A 16,509-nucleotide genomic window follows, 5' to 3' on the forward strand; every position below is an offset into this window, starting at 1 on the left:
TTTGAAGAGAGAGACAGGGAGAGAGGCATTGAAAACAAGGCTGTGATACACGATATGTCAGTGTGCAGTTCAAAAGAGAAATGTAATTGCCATTACATCCAATCTAATGGAGCAGCCCCAGTCAAAGAGAAGCGCAGTGGAGGAGTGAAGATCATATGCCCCAATTTTACCTACTAAGTCACTACTGCTGCTGCTGAGGCAAATTCATTTCTATCCACTATCTGATCTGAGAAGATAGGCTGTGTCTTGTGAAGGTGGTGTGGTTGGGGTGTGAATGTGGCATAGGGTGCAGTGGTAGACAGCGATGAAAGAGTGAGAGACTGCGAGAACAGGGAGGTGTGGAGGCCAGGGTAGGCCTCTAGGGGCAGCAGACACCAGAGGGAGAGAGGGCCACAGTCTCTCATTCTGTCTTTCTTATTCTCTCTTTCTTTCTCCCTCTCTCTCTTTCTCCCTCCCTCTCACTCTCTCTCTTTCCATCTCTCTCTCTCTCGCTCTGTCTCTCTTGTCAGCTGGGCTCTACATGCTTCAGCTCACACGATGACAGCTCCCGTTAGAGCACAGAGACCAGACCACCCCACTGTAGACAGACACATGCATGTCACACACAAAATGTATATTTATGAATATTATTTCTGTCACTTGACTAGCTCTTGCTCTAACTACTCGCTATTATACAAGAGATAATCAACAAGGGGCTATGCGTTCTCTGGAAAATATTGTATGACGTAGAAGGTTCCACGACGCACTAGCCCCGAGTTAATTGTCCCACTTATACCAGGGCTATAATTAAGCAATAAAGCATGAGGGAGTGTGGTATATGGCCAATGTACCACAGCTAAGGGCTGTTCTTTTGCACGACGCAACACGGAGTGCCTGGATACAGCCATTAGCCGTGGTATATTGGCCATATAACACAAACCCCTGAGGTCCCCTATTGCTATTGCCAACGTAATTAGAACCCTGAAAATACATTTTTGCTCATACCTGTGGTACACGGTCTTATATACCACGGCTTTCAGCCAATCAGCATTCATATAATTTAACATATTTCATTGTCGAAATGTGTTCAACATCCATTTTAAAACAATTATACCTTCCGGTAACCTGCCTCACCCAATGTGATACGGGACCGCTATTTTTTTTAGACCTTATAGCCAGAACCACCTAGCCATCAGAAGCTAGCCATCAATAGCTAACCAGCTAATTTGCTACAAGCTATTTAGTCATTGTTAGCCACTGCCAGCGGCCTTTACCTTCTGCACAGATACCAGCCCTTTTTTTGCCTGGATAATACTTGCAAGCCTACCAGTATTGGACTGTTTCTCCACTACAACGCCGGATTCCAGCCGTAAACCCTGGACGATTACTCCTGATCTTCACAGCTAGCTAGCTGCCACCGAGTGACCCAGTACCGAAGCTAGCCCTGAGCCAGGCCAGGCCCACCTCCTGGCATAATCAGTTGTTCACCCGGACTTCACCCAAACACGGCTAGAATCCACTACTCCACCGGATCCTTGCCGTAAGCTCTGGACCTTGGCAATGGATCACCGGTGCTACCAAGTGGCTAAAGAGGCTAACGCCCCTGCCCCGACGCTAGCACCAGTTAGCCGTGAGCCAGGCGCATCTCTACAACATTTTCCATCAAGATTGAACTGCCAAAGGGGGAGGAGTTAGTCTGCAAAGTTCTGTCATACTTTCCAGGTCAATGCCCAAAAAGTTCGAACTTCTAATTTAAAAAAAATACTTTTCCAGAAATATGTCTCTCACTGTTGCCGCCTGTTATCGACCTCCCCTCCGCTCCCAGCTGTGCCCTGGCCCCCAATCTAGCTTCAGAGTTCATTCTGTTAGGTGACCTAAACTGGGATATGCTTAACACCCCGGCAGTCCTACAATCTAAGCTAGATGCCCTCAATCTCACACAAATCATCAAGGAACCCACCAGGTACAACCCTAAATCCATAAACTTGGGCACCCTGACCAACTTGCCCTCCTCTGCTGTTTTCAATCAGGATCTCAACGATCACTTCCTCATTGCCTGTATCCTCTATGGGTCTGTGGTCAAATGACCACCCCTCATCACTGTCAAACACTCCCTAAAACACTTCTGGCCAGGCACGACTCCAACACCATCATTAAGTTTGCTGACGACACAACAGTGGTAGGCCTGATCACCGACAACGACAAGACAGCCTATAGGGAGGAGGTCAGAGACCTGGCCGGCTGGTGCCAGAATAACAACCTATCCCTCAATGTAACCAAGACTAAGGAGATGATTGTGGACTGCAGGAAAAGGAGCACCGAGAACGTCCCCATTCTCATCGACAGGGCTATAGTGGAGCAGGTTGAGAGCTTCAAATTCCTTGGTGTCCACATCAACAACAAACTAGATTGGTCCAAACACACCAAGACAGTCGTAAAGAGGGCACGACAAAGCCTATTCCCCCTCAGGAAACTAAAAAGATTTGGCATGGGTACTGAGATCCTCAAAAGGTTCCACAGCTGCAACATCGAGAGCATCCTGATCGGTCGCATCACTGCCTGGTATGGCAATTGCTCGGCCTCCGACCGCAAGGCACTTCAGAGGGTAGTGCGTATGGGGAAAAGCTGCCTGCCATCCAGGAACTCTACACGAGGCGGTGTCAGAGGAATGCCCTAAAAATTGGCAAAGACCCCCAGCCACCCCAGTCATAGACTGTTCTCTCGACTACCGCATGGCAAGCGGTACCTGAGTGCCAAGTCTAGGACAAAAAGGCTTCTCAACAGTTTTTACCCCCAAGCCATAAGACTCCTGAACAGGTAACCAATGATTACCCGGACTATTTACATTGTGTATTTCTGCGAGCAGGCCTTTCTAATCGACCTGGCCCGGGTATTCTGGAAGGATATTGACCTCATCCCGTCAGTCGAGGATTCCTGGTTGTTCTTTAAAAGTTATTTCCTCACCATCTTAGATAAGCATGCCCCTTTCAAATAATGCAGAACTAAGAACAGATATAGCCCTTGGTTCACTCCAGTTCTGACTGCCCTTGACCAGCACAAAAACATCCTGTGGCGGACTGCAATAGAATCGAATAGTCCCTGCGATATGCAACTGTTCAGGGAAGTCAGGAACCAATACACACAGTCAGTCAGGAAAGCAAAGACTAGCTTTTTCAAGCAGAAATGTTCATCTTGTATCTCTAACTAAAGTTTTGGGACACTGTAAAGTCCATGGAGAACAAGAGCATCTCCTCCCAGCTGCCCACTGCACCGAGGCTAGGTAAACATGGTCACCACCGATAAATCCATGATAATCGAAAATGTCAATAAACATTTCTCTACGGCTGGCCATGCCTTCCTCCTGGCTACTCCTATCCCGGCCAACAGCTCCAACCCCCCGCAGCTACTCGCCCGAGCCTCCCCAGCTTCTCTTTCACAGAAATCCAGATAGCAGATATTCTGAAAGAGCTGCAAAACCTGGACCCGTACAAGTCAGCTGGGCTTGACAACCTGTACCCTCTCTTTCTAAAATTATTCCGCTGCCATTGTTGCAACCCCTATTACCAGCCTGTTCAACCTCTTTCGTAATGTCCGAGATCCCTAAAGATTGGAAAGCTGCTGCGGTCATCTCCCTCTTCAAAGGGGGTGACACTCTAGACCCAAACTGCTATAGTCCTATATCTATCCTGCCCTGCCTCCCTAAAGTCTTCGAAAGCCAAGTTAATAAACAGATCACTGACCATTTCGAATCCCACCGTACCTTCTCTGCTGTGCAATCCAGTTTCCGAGCTGGTCACGGGTGCACATCAGCCACCCTCAAGGTACTAAACAATATCATAACCACCATCGATAAAAGAAGGTACTGTGCAGCCATCTTCATAGACCTGGCCAAGGCTTTTGACTCTGTCAATCAACGTATTCTTATCGGCAGGCTCAATAGACTTGGTTTCTCTAATGACTGCCTCGCCTGGTTCACCAACTACTGTGTGTCAAATCGGAGGGCATGTTGTCCTCTGACAGTCTCTATGGGGGTGCCACAGGGTTCAATTCTCGGGCCGACACTTTTCTCTGTATATATCAATGATGTCGCTCTTGCTGCGGGTGATTCCCTGATCCACCTCTACGCAGACGACACCATTCTGTATACTTCTGGCCCTTGCTTGGACACTGTGCTAACTAACCTCCAAACGAGCTTCAATGCCATACAACACTCCTTCCATGGCTTCCAACTGCTCTTAAACGCTAGTAAAACCAAATGCATGCTTTTCAACCGTTCGCTGCCCACCCCTGCCCGACTAGCATCACCACCCTGGATGGTTCTGACCTAGAATATGTGGACAACTATACATATAAATAGGTGTCTGGCTAGACTGTAAATTCTCCTTCCAGACTCATATTAAACATCTCCAATCCAAAATCAAATCTAGAATCGTCTTTCTATTTCGCAAAAACGCCTCCTTCACTCACGCCACCAAAGCTCTGCCTTATCTCACATCACTGGTCACGATAACAACACCCACCCGTAGCACACGTTCCAGCAGGTATATCTCACGGATCATCCCCAAAGCCAACATCTCATTTGGCCGCCTTTCCTTCCAGTTCTCTCCTGCCAGTGACTGGAACGAATTGCAAAAATCGCTGAAGCTGGAGACGTCTATTTCCTTCACCAACTTTAAACATCAGCTATCTGAGCAGCTAACCGATCGCTGCAGCTGTATATAGTCCATCTGTAAATAGCCCACCCAATCTACCTACCTCCTCCCGTACTGTTTTTATTTACTTTTCTGCTCTTTTGTACACCAGTATTTCTACTTGCACACCATCTGCTCATTTATCACCCCAGTGTTAATCTGCTAAAATTGCAATTCTACGCTACTATGGCCTATGTATTGCCTACCTCCTCATGCCTTTTGCAAACACTGTATATAGACTTTATTTTTTTCTACTGTGTCATTGACTTGTTTATTGTGTTATTGGCTTGTTTATTGTTTATTCTATGTTATCCCATGTGTAACTCTGTGTTGTTGTCTGTGTCACACTGCTTTGCTTTATCATGGCCAGGTTGCAGTTGTAAATGAGAACGTGTTCTCAACTAGTCTACCTTGTTAAATAAAGGTAAAATTAAAAAGTAGCTAGCAATTTTATTATTCTATATTTTTTTGCCCTTTTTTTCTCCCCAATTTCGTGGTATCCAATTGTCCCATCGCTGCAACTCCCGTACGGACTCGGGAGAGGCGAAGGTCGAGAGCCGTCCATACTCCGAAACACAACCCAGACTCGAACCAGGATCTCTGCTTAGACCACGGCGCCATTCGGGAGTTAGCTAGCAAGTTTACTTGATAAACAAACAAACAGACTTGCTAGTTTAGCTCACAGTTAACTAACCAAACCATCAGCTTGCTATTGCCGATAATGCTTTCAATTTAACTTTTGCTTTCAAAAGCAGCTCAAGCATAGAACATGTAAGAATTAATTTCATAGCAATTGAATTATAACTTGCATTATAAGTAAATAATTCCAAAACATGCACCCTGTTTGCAATAAGGCACCAAAACAATACTGCACATAGTTGATTTTATTTAAACACATAGGGTGTCTATATATGGGAAAAAATACACATTTAAAAATGTTCAGTAGTAGTCGATTGGCCGAAAGAACAGACTTTTGGTCGGACAAGATTTTTTTTTAGTCTGTGACAGACCAAAAGCATCAACACAGTCGTGAAGAGGGCACGACAATGCCTCTTCCCCCCTAAGGAGGCTGAAAATAATTGTCATGGGCCCTCAGATCCTCCTTTTCGAGCATTGTAGTGGCTGCATCATGTTATGGGTATGCTTGTCAGTAGAGCTAAGCACAGGGAAATTCCTAAAGGAAAACCTGGTTATCTGCTTTCCAGCAGACACTGGGAGACAAACTCAAATCCAATTTAATTTCACTTTACCGTGAAATGCTTACTTACGAGCCCATAGTTAGCAGATGTTAATGCGAGTGTAGCGAAATGCTTGTGCTTCTAGTTCCGACAGTACAGTAATATCTAACAAGTAATCTAACAAATTCACAACGACTACCTTATACACACATGTAAAGGGATGAATAAGAATATGTACATATACATATATGGATGAGCAATGGCTGTGCGGCATAGGCAAGATGCAGTAGTAGATGGTATAGAATACAGTATATACATATGAGATGAGTAATGTAGGATATGTAGACATTATTAAAGTGGCGTTATTTAAAGTGATTAGTGATACCTTTATTAAATCCTCATATTAAATGTAATAAGTGGTAAGAGATTTGAGTCTGTACTGTTTAACAGTCTGATGGCCTTGAGATAAAAGCTGTTTTTCAGTCTCTCGGTCCCAGCATTGATGCACCTGTACTGACCTCACCTTCTGGATGATAGCGGGTGAACAGGCAGTGGCTGGGGTAGTTTTTTGTCCTTGATCTTTTTGGCCTTCCTGTGACATCGGGTGCTGCAAAATACCAGTCTCGTCGTCAATAGTGAAGAGGCGACTCTGGGATGCTGGCATTCTAGGCAGAGTTGCAAAGAAAAAGCCATACCTCAGACTGGCCAATAAAAATAAAAGATTAAGATGGGCAAAATAACAGACACTGGACAGGGGAACTCTGCCTAGAAGGCCATCATCCCGGAGTCGCCTCTTCGCTGTTGACGTTGAGACTGGTGTTTAGCGGGTTTAAACCTTACCTGCCAGCACCCAAAATTAGTAGCGGAACCTATTTCAGTCCATGTCGAGCACTGATAAGAAGCCTACTTTATGAAGTTTCCACTGGATCAGAGCATAACATTTTTCCCTTACACGCTGTGGTTATCGAAAGGGAGAGTTGGAAAGTTTTTTCAAATACATTAAGGAACTAGTAGAAATAGGAGGAAGGGAAGATCTACTAAGGTACACAATAGTACAATTTGGTAGACAGAAGGTGCTCTTTGGTAAAAGGGGTGAATTGGACATCCAAAAAGAAAGGAGGACCAAGGCACTCTTCATATAATTAATTAAAATGCCTTTATTTGTATGGAATGTTCAATAGAAACATAATTTAAAAAATCCGAAGCGTTTCGGCACTATTGTAAACTATTATAATTCTCAATGGACGTACAAACAGACTGTTTGCTTGCTGTTTTGAGGTGAAGAAAACATTACTTTGAGAAGCTCAACACGTCATTAGTGGTGGTCGGTTAAGGCAATCACAAACACTATCAGATCCCCAAATAGGCACATTTATACGCCTACATTTGCGCGCAGGCCTACTTCTATGCGTGCGCGTCTTTACTCAACATTGACAGGAGCGCTCCAAACAAAATACAATAACTAAATTGGCAGAACTCGTAAATGGAATTAAATAAACCAAAAGTTTTCAACCAAGTGTAGAATAGGTTGTGCGCTCTGCAAACAATGTGTCCACTCCGACAATGAGAACAGGAAGACTGGAATAGTAATATTGAATGCATTAAAATAAATTACCGTAACCAAAGTAATAAACATTGTAGATAAAACAATTTATAGGAGTTAACGGTCATGTACTACTGGTTATATATGTATTAGGGAATTGATATACACTCACAATCAAACCCCCCCAAAATCACACAATTAAGTTATGAAACAATGAATGTGCACAAATATGCGGGAGAGAGCGCATTCTGGAGTGAGAAGTGCATCTGGGCGCATGGTCAATCTGACGTGTGCATTGGCCGTGCAGAATTTACGGTGATATGGCCTCAGCAGAAGTCAGAGCATTCCTACTTATTGCGCTTCGCGGAGCAGTGCAGAGCTGTTGTCAAGAAAGTGATTTTGAGTTTGTGTTTATGGACCGCCCCCACCTACCGTCAACCAATTCGGGAGGGGCATGGATATGCTCGATTTGGCCTCTGCATGCCTCTGGAGGCTCCGCAATTGCTTCACACCCTCCATATGAGGCCTCCTACCACATTTTTGAATCAAGCATACATTGTTTTTTAGACTAGACCTCCGCAATGGATTAGTTCAATGAGATGGGCGCAAATATATACAGTACCAGTCAAAAGTTTGAACACACCTACTACATTCACACCTACCTACATTCCAATGTTTTTCTTTATTTGTACTATTTTTTTTTGTAGTATGATAGTGAAGACATCGAACTATGAAATAACACGTGGAATCATGTAGCAACAAATCGATATATATTTGACATTCGTCAAAGTAGCCACCCTTTATCGTGATGACAGCTTTGCTCACTTGGCATTCTCACAACCAGCTTCATGAGGTAGTCACCTGGAATGCATTTCGACTAAAAGGTGTGCCTTGTTTGAAGTCAATTTGTGGAATTTCTTTCCTTCTTAATGCGTTTGAGCCAATCACTTGTGTTGTAGCAAGGTAGGGTTGATATACAAAATATAGCCCTATTTGGTAAAAGACCAAGTCCGTATTATGGCAAGAACAGCTCAAATAAGCAAAGAGAAACGACAGTCCATCATTACTTTAAGATATGAAGGTCAGTCAATCCGGAAAATGTAAATAATTGTTCAAGTTTCTTCAAGTGCTGTTGCAAAAACCATAAAGTGCTATTATGAAACTGGCTCTCATGAGGACCGCCACAGGAAAGGAAGACCCACCTCTCTTGCAGAGGATAAGTTCATTAGAGTTACCAGCCTCAGAAATTGCAACCCAAATAAATGCTTCAGAGTTCAGGTAAGACACATCTCAACATCAACTGTTCAGAGGAGACTGCGTGAATCAGGCCTTCATGGTGGATTTCCTGCCAAGAAACCACTACTAAAGGACACAAATAATAAGAAGAGACTTTCTTGCGCCGTGAAGCATGGAGGTGTGATGGTGTGGGGGTGCTTTGCTGGTGACACTGTCAGTGATTCTTATTTTTTTAATTCAAGGCACACTTACTTAACTAGCATGGCTACCACAGCATTCTGCAGCGCTACGCCATCCCATCTGTTTTGGGCTTAGTGGGACTATCATTTGTTTTTCAACAGGACAATGACCTAACACACCTCCAGATTGTGTAAGGGCTATTTGGCCAAGAAGGAGAGTGATGGAGTGCTGCATATGTGGGAACTCCTTCAAGACTGTTGGAAAAGCATTCCAGGTAAAGCTGGTTGGGCGAATACAATGACTGTGCAAAGCTGTCATCAAGGCAAAGGGTGGCTAATTTGAACAATCTAAAATATATTTTGATTTGGTTACTACATGATCCCATATGTGTTATTGCATAGTTTTGTTGTCTTCACTATAATTCTACAAGGTAGAAAATAGTTTTAAAAAATAAAGAAAAACCCTTGAATGAGTAGGTGTGTCCAAACTTTTGACTAGTACTGTATACAGTGGGGCAAAAAAGTATTTAGTCAGCCACCAATTGTGGAAGTTCTCCCACTTAAAAAGATGAGAGGCCTGTAATTTTCATCATAGGTACATTTCAACTATGACAGACAAAATGAGAAACAAATCCAGAAAATCACATTGTAGGATTTTTTATGAATTTATTTGTAAATTATGGTGGAAAATAAGCACCAAGAACTACATAGAGCTGGCCGTCCTGCCAACCTGAGCAATCGGGGGAGAGGGCCTTGATCAGGGAGGTGACCCAGAACCTGACTGTCACTGACAGAGCTCCAGAGTTCCTTTGTGGAGATGGGAGAACCTTCCAGAAGGACAACCATCTCTGCAGCGCTCCACCAATTAGGCCTTTATGGTAGAGTGGCCAGACGGAAGCCACTCCTCCGTAAAAGGCACATGTCAGCCCGCAGAGTATTTTGTGTAGCTTACTTACTTCTCGTGTTATTATTTCTTATTTTTATTTATTGTGTTTTTGTTCTACCTTATGTTATTTGTAGTACTACATTGATATTGATTACTGCATTGTTGGGTTTTAAGCTTGCAAGAAATGCATTTCACTCTACTTGTGTACGTGACATAAAAACTTGAAGCTTGAAAATAATAGTGAGTAGTTAGAGCAGGAGCGAGTCAAGTGAGATAGGCATTTATACCGTGGAATTGTTGAATACTCGTTTCTAATTTGCTTGAAGGGCACACTAGAGCGTGCAATATTTAAGTGATATTGCCCGAGAAGCCAGTGTCTAATATATCCTCCGAACACCGGCTTCGAAGGTGTTATCACTTTTATACCAATATATTCTGGCCGTCATGCGTTCTCTCGGTTCGGTTGCCAAAGATGCGACCCAGTTGTTAAGTATTTTTGTTGCAAGTCTATGGACGTGTTCATTCTAAATGTTCCATTTCCATGATGGCTTAGCCACAGTTGGCTAGCTACCAAGCAAACACAGTCACGGCTAGCTACCAAGCAAACACAGTCACGGCTAGCTACCAAGCAAACACAGTCACGGCTAGCTACCAAGCAAACACAGTCACGGCTAGCTACCAAGCAAACACAGTCACGGCTAGCTACCAAGCAAACACAGTCACGGCTAGCTACCAAGCAAACACAGTCACGGCTAGCTACCAAGCAAACACAGTCATGGCAAACAGTGCAGCCAGAATAACAGCAAAGTATCTTCATTTGCATTTTCTAGTGATTTTGGGTGGGATACATCCATAACGAGCTAATGATGCACAATTTTGCCTGGCATAGAACATTTGCTCTCTTGCCAGGCCACTGTTCAGAAGAGATGGCCAACTACACAGCTAACATAATGACTTCAAACTGAAGCTGGGATGACCGCAAACTATCTGTATTTCTGTGTTTTTATATTCACATTTCTTTGTATAGATCCATTAAAATGATGCTAAGTCATGATTTTGACTGGCTGAGAAGAGCTGCCAGCCTGTCTGTCTCGTCCTGACTCCCGACACATTCATTACTATGGGACAGCTGGATATCGAACTGCAATATTGAAGCAATGTTGAAAATGTCAGAGACAGACGGCAAGGTTATTACAAATCTCCGCCATTGAAAACTAAATGTTAGTCTAAAACAAATGGGTGATCATGTCTAGATGCTTTTTACAGTGTATATCTAGTATGTACATTGCCTGGCTGAGCTGATGAGAATGGATTTAGCCAGTGGTAACTTGTGAAATAGACACTGGCTGGAATGCAGTTTTAACCAATCAGCATTCAGGATTAGACCCACTCGTTGTGTAATGCACGGTATTATTCAATGGCTAGGAAATTAATTCTTATATGTTATTTGTTTGAGCAGCTTTTGGAAGCAAAAGTTGAATTGAAAACTTTACTGGTGTTGTTGAATTCGATTTTCATAATAGCATGCAAGGACTGATGGTTGGGGGGCTAAGATAGCAAGTCTGTTTGGTTGGTTACCAAGGTAACTATTGTAGCTATCTATGCTGAACAAAAATATAAACGCAACATGCAACAATTTCAACGGTTTTACTGAGCTACAGTTCATATAAGGAAAGCAGTCAATTGAAAAAAATTAATTAGGCCCTAATCTATGGATTTCAGATGACTGTGCAAGCGGTGCAGCCATGGGTGGGCATGGGAGGGCATAGGCCCACCCACTTGGGAGTCAGGCCCAGGCATTCAGAATTTGTTTTTCACCACAAAAGGGCTTTATTACAGACTGAAATACTCCTCAGTTTCATCAGCTGTCCGGGTAGCTGATCTCAGACAATCTGCAGATGAAGAAGCCAGATGTGGAGGTCCTGGGCTGGTGTGGTTACACGTGGTGTGCGGTTGTGAGGCCGGTTGGACGTACTACCAAATTCTCTAAAACGAAGTTGGAGGAGGCTTATGGTAGAAAAATTAACATTACATTATCTTGCAACAGCTCTGGTGGATATTCCTGCAGTCAGCATGTGGCATTGTGTTGTGTGACAAAACTGCACATTTTAGAGTGGCCTTTTGTTGTCCCCACCACAAGGTGCACCTGTGTAATGATCATGCTGTTTAAGCAGCTGTCAGGTGGATGGATTATCTTGGCAAAGGAGAATTGCAGACTAACAGGGATGGAAACAAATGAAGTGTTATGTGCATATTGAACATTTCTGGGATCTTTTATTTCAGCTCATGAAACATGGGACCAACACTTTACATGTTGCGTTTTATATTTTTGTTCAATATAGTAAACTTACTAGCTACTTCAGTGGATATTGAACACATTTCTGGCGGCACATTTCTAGTGGTATATCCGTTAAATTATACCCCATGGCTTGTGTGATAATTAACTCTGGGCTCCATGTGTTCTCTGGAAAATAAGGAAACTCCGTAGAAGGTTAGTGCCACTCCGCTGGCGCATCGTGCAACACACCTTCCACGTCATGGATTATTTTCCATAGAACGCACAGGTTGATGATTCCTTACGTATATCACAGGACACTAAGGAAATGTATTTGAATGAAAGTACCTACAGGGATCTAGCTGCAGCAGGTTTTTTTTAACCTTCATAACCTGGTCCCTGATGCGGTCCCACAGACCTGGTCCCTCTGTACATTCTGGTTTTCATTCTCAAATCCATATCATGAGTGAGTCCCCACCCACCTCAGGTGTCTAACACTGACTTTGTCTCCTCTCCACTGCAGCCAGTGAGAGTCGCGTAGTGACGTGTGGGGCTATATGGAGGATGCCCCCAGAGTGGGAGTCAGGGAGCCACGAGTCCCCAGACGATCCCCACAACTCCCACAACCCCCAGAACCTGGAACTCCTCTGTCACCTTGACAACAGCGTCCATGGCAACGCCTCCAGGTAGGCTGCTCTCAGACTGTCGCCTACAGCTACAATACTGTATACAACACAACACAGTCATATCAATTCGAACCTGAAACTATAGGGCTTCCACGACCCCCTGTTTCGATACTTTTCTCTGCTCTTTTCTCCTCCTGTGTTCTTTTTCCCCTCTCTTTCCCCCTGTTCTCTGTTCCTCTATCTCATCTTCTCTCCTCCCCCCCCTCTGTCTCTCTCCCCTTCTCCATTTGACTCCCTCTCTGTGTATTTTGTCTTTCTAAATCTATGGTCCTGCCTCTCACCATTTATACCCCTATACCCGCTTATCTTCCTCTATCTTTAAATCTTTCTATCTCTCATTCGCCCTCTTCATCTCGTTGTTATCTCCCTCTGTCACTTGCCCCGTCTCTCTCTTTCTCATGTACTGCTGAAGTGTATCCTGGTCTATACTTTACAATACTGTGTTGAGTGACCTACATATCCCAGGGCTCAGCCACTGCTCAGGCCTTTGTCTTATACTTAGCTGTATACACTACATTCATCATCCATTTATGGTGCAGGAAGATAACATCCCTTTTTAGACTTCAGTAGCTGCCTCATCCCTTTGGAAGGAAGATTGCATTTTGGCATTGTAAATTAAATTCCCCATTTCCATTTTAAAAAAACTTCCCTGAGCAGTATTTGAAAAATATATATTTTAGAGGCTGCAATTGACTTTGTGCATGTGTGTGTGTGCAATAGCCTTCAGTTGAGTGAGTGAGGTGGGGCTCTGTGGTGGAGATTGATGGTTCTGCTGTCTGCCATTCTGACACCTCCAGAGCTGCAACACTCTCAAGGGCATGATAGTGTGTCTGTGTGTGTGTTCTGTGAGTCTTGCAGCCTCCGCTTTGTTGTATTGGCTCTGAGAGATGGATGGCTTTGGTTTGGTGCCCACCTCGTCCATCTCTTTCAGGCTGCAACCCCCGCCGTCTCTGACTACGCTGGCAGGAGCACAGCAACCAGCAGAGGGTGTGTTTGTGTGTGTGCGACTATGTGCTTGTTTAAGTGTGTCAGAGAAGAAGTACATGAGAGTGTCTGTATGCACATACTGTATATTATCAACAGGGCTCTCAGCGGTGAGGATATACTGCCAAATGTAGTGTATTTCAAGGAGAAATAGACTCTGAAGGAGCACAGGAAGCTGTTTTTAATGTGCTGTATGAGAGTCTGAGTGGGTTCAGATCACTTATTACCTTCCTTCCTTCCTGTATGTATGTATGTATGTACGTCCTTTATGGCTGTACCTCAGTCCCTCCTCAACCTTGTCGGACTAACATTTGGGATAGTGTCGTGTTGTGAAGCGTGGCTGGAATGAAGAAGCAGACCCACAAACAGTAGTACTCTGGCATGGCTACATTTCTCTCCCCATGCTTTGGGGAGCCAAGCGCCTCATTTCGATTTGGTGCAGCACCAGGCTCAGGAATCAATTCCCATTGAGCGATTAGGACTAATCATGGCTTGGCTGGGCACCATGAGGAATCATGAAGCTCAACAGGCACACTGTTTTATTTCTTCACGGGAGGGTGTAACGGGAGGGGGGTAAGCGTGTGTGTCTGTGAGCGTGTGTGTAGCCTTTGTGTACAGGGGTGTGTGTATGCCTGTATGTGTGTTAGGGGGTGGGGGGGTCCTGGTGATCACAGTGCACAGAGTATGATTTGCACTCAAAGGGACTGTTAATCAATCAATGTTAGCCCAATGGGATCTCAGGCAGCCACACAGTCATATGCAAGCCAGTCAATACTGTCAGTAATGTTAGGGGCCGTGGAGATCAGTATTCTAACACACCTTCAATTGGACACAAACTCTGCTTGGCTGAATAATCCTGTCTCAACACACACACACACACACACACACACACACACACTTTTTAAATTGCCCATATTTTGTCCTTCTTAGTTCCTTTCTCTCTTCAATCTCTCTCCCTCTTCTACTATCTCTGTTCCCATCTCCGTCTCCCTCCCTTTTCTATCTCTCTCTCACACTAATCTTTTTTTATCTCTCTCTCTCATCCACTGTTTCTTTCCCAGGCCTTGCCTTGGACCTACAGTATTCAGACCCCTTGACTTTTTCCACTTTTTTTAACGTTACATCCTTATTCTATAATTGATTAAATAAAACATTTTCCTCAGCAATCTACACACAATACCCCATAATGACAAAGGGAAAACAGATTTTTTGAAATTTTAGCAAATGTATTGAAAACAAAAATCAGATACCTTATTTATATAAGTATTCAGACCCTTTGCTATGAGACTCGAAATTGAGCTCAGGTGCATCCTGCTTCCATTGATCATCCTTGAGAGGTTTCTACAACTTGATTGGAGTCCAGCTGTGGTAAATTCAATTGATTGGAAATTATTTGGAAAGGCGCACACCTGTCTATATAAGGTCCCACAGTTGACAGTGCATGTCAGAGCAAAAACCAAGCCATGAGGTTAAAGGAATTGTCTGTAGAGCTCTGAGACAAGATTGTGTCCAGGCATAGATCTGGGGAAGGTTACCCAAACATTTATGCAGCATTGAAGGTCCCCAAGAACTTAGTGGCCTCCATTCTTAAATGGAAGAAGTTTGTAATCACCAAGACTCTTCCTAGAGCTGGCCTGAATGCCAAGCGTCACGTCTGGAGGAAACCTGACACCATCCCTACGGTGAAGTATTGTGGTGGCTGCATCATGCCGTGGGGATATTTTTCAGGGGCAGGGACTGGGATTATAGTCAGGACCGAGGCAAAGATGAATGGAACAAATTACAGAGAGATCTTTGATGAAAACCTGCTATAGAGCGCTCAGGACATCAGACTGGGGCGAAGGTTCACCTTCCTACAGGACAATGACCCTAAGCACACAGCCAAGACAATGCAGGAGTGGCTTCGGGACAAGCCACTGAATGTCCTTGTTGCCCAGCCAGAGCCTGGACTTGAACCCGATCGAATATCTCTGAAGAGACCTGAAAATAGTTGTGCAGCTACACTCCCCGTCTAACCTGACAGAGATTGAGAGGATCTGCAGAGAGGAATGGGAGAACCCCCCCCCCAACTGTTTTTGCTTTGTCATTATGGGGTATTGTGTGTAGATTGATGAAGGGGAAAAAACTACTTAATCAATTTTAGAATAAGGCTGTAACCTAACAAAATGTGGAAAAAGTCAAGGGGTCAAGGGGTCTGTATAGCTCTCTTGAGCTGATCCCTCACTGTAACTCTGTAGCCAAACCAACCGGATTTATCTGTTTTGTCTCTATTCCCCAAAGCAGCCCAATCTGATTCCCCCCTCAATACCATGAGCATGTGCATATGTTGCTATTGAACTAAACTCATGTGAATACAAAGCAGACGGAGAAACAGTTTGATGAGAAGGACAGAGGCGGGTCTGGGATATATGGGCCTGTAAAGCTCTCCTCCCAGGCAGTCTTCCATGTATTTACATATTCAGTCCCTACCAGGATGCCAAGCCGCCGCAGAGCTCAAGGTCAAATGCACATAACTTATTTTCTTTAATAAGAGCGGCTGGCTGTTGCCATAAAGAAGAAGAGGATCTCTCTCTTTCTCTCTCTTTTATGAATTAATTAATACTATTGGGAGGGCTACTTTTATACATCTGGGGGTGGTGAATATATTGACTTCAGATTGGAGCTGTTATGGAATAAATGAATGACAGACAACGAGAGAGAAAGAGAAAGAAAGAGCGAGAGAGACAGGTAAGAGAAGGACAGACAGTGCTGCCTCCTACACTGTATGTGTGTGTGTGTGTGTGACTCCCAGCACCTTGGGAGGGCAGTAGGGAGGGCAGTAAAAACTGTCCCCCATCGTCCCTGGATTTACAACTTCCATAAACTCCTCTTC

General features: G+C 44.1%; 1 protein-coding gene across 3 annotated transcripts in view; it reads left to right on the forward strand.

Annotated features, from left to right (window-relative positions):
- LOC118368456 (EARP-interacting protein homolog) overlaps positions 1-16,509 on the forward strand; it is a 72,946-nt gene that overhangs the window by 14,440 nt on the left and 41,997 nt on the right. For all 3 annotated transcript variants that reach the window (XM_035752574.2, XM_035752575.2, XM_052496941.1), the window contains one exon: positions 12,491-12,653. In XM_035752574.2, coding sequence (XP_035608467.1) covers positions 12,491-12,653 — 163 coding nt within the window. The remainder of the gene's footprint in view (positions 1-12,490; positions 12,654-16,509) is intronic.

Source organism: Oncorhynchus keta, chromosome 35, assembly GCF_023373465.1.
Source record: "Oncorhynchus keta strain PuntledgeMale-10-30-2019 chromosome 35, Oket_V2, whole genome shotgun sequence".
Lineage (NCBI taxonomy): Eukaryota > Metazoa > Chordata > Actinopteri > Salmoniformes > Salmonidae > Oncorhynchus > Oncorhynchus keta.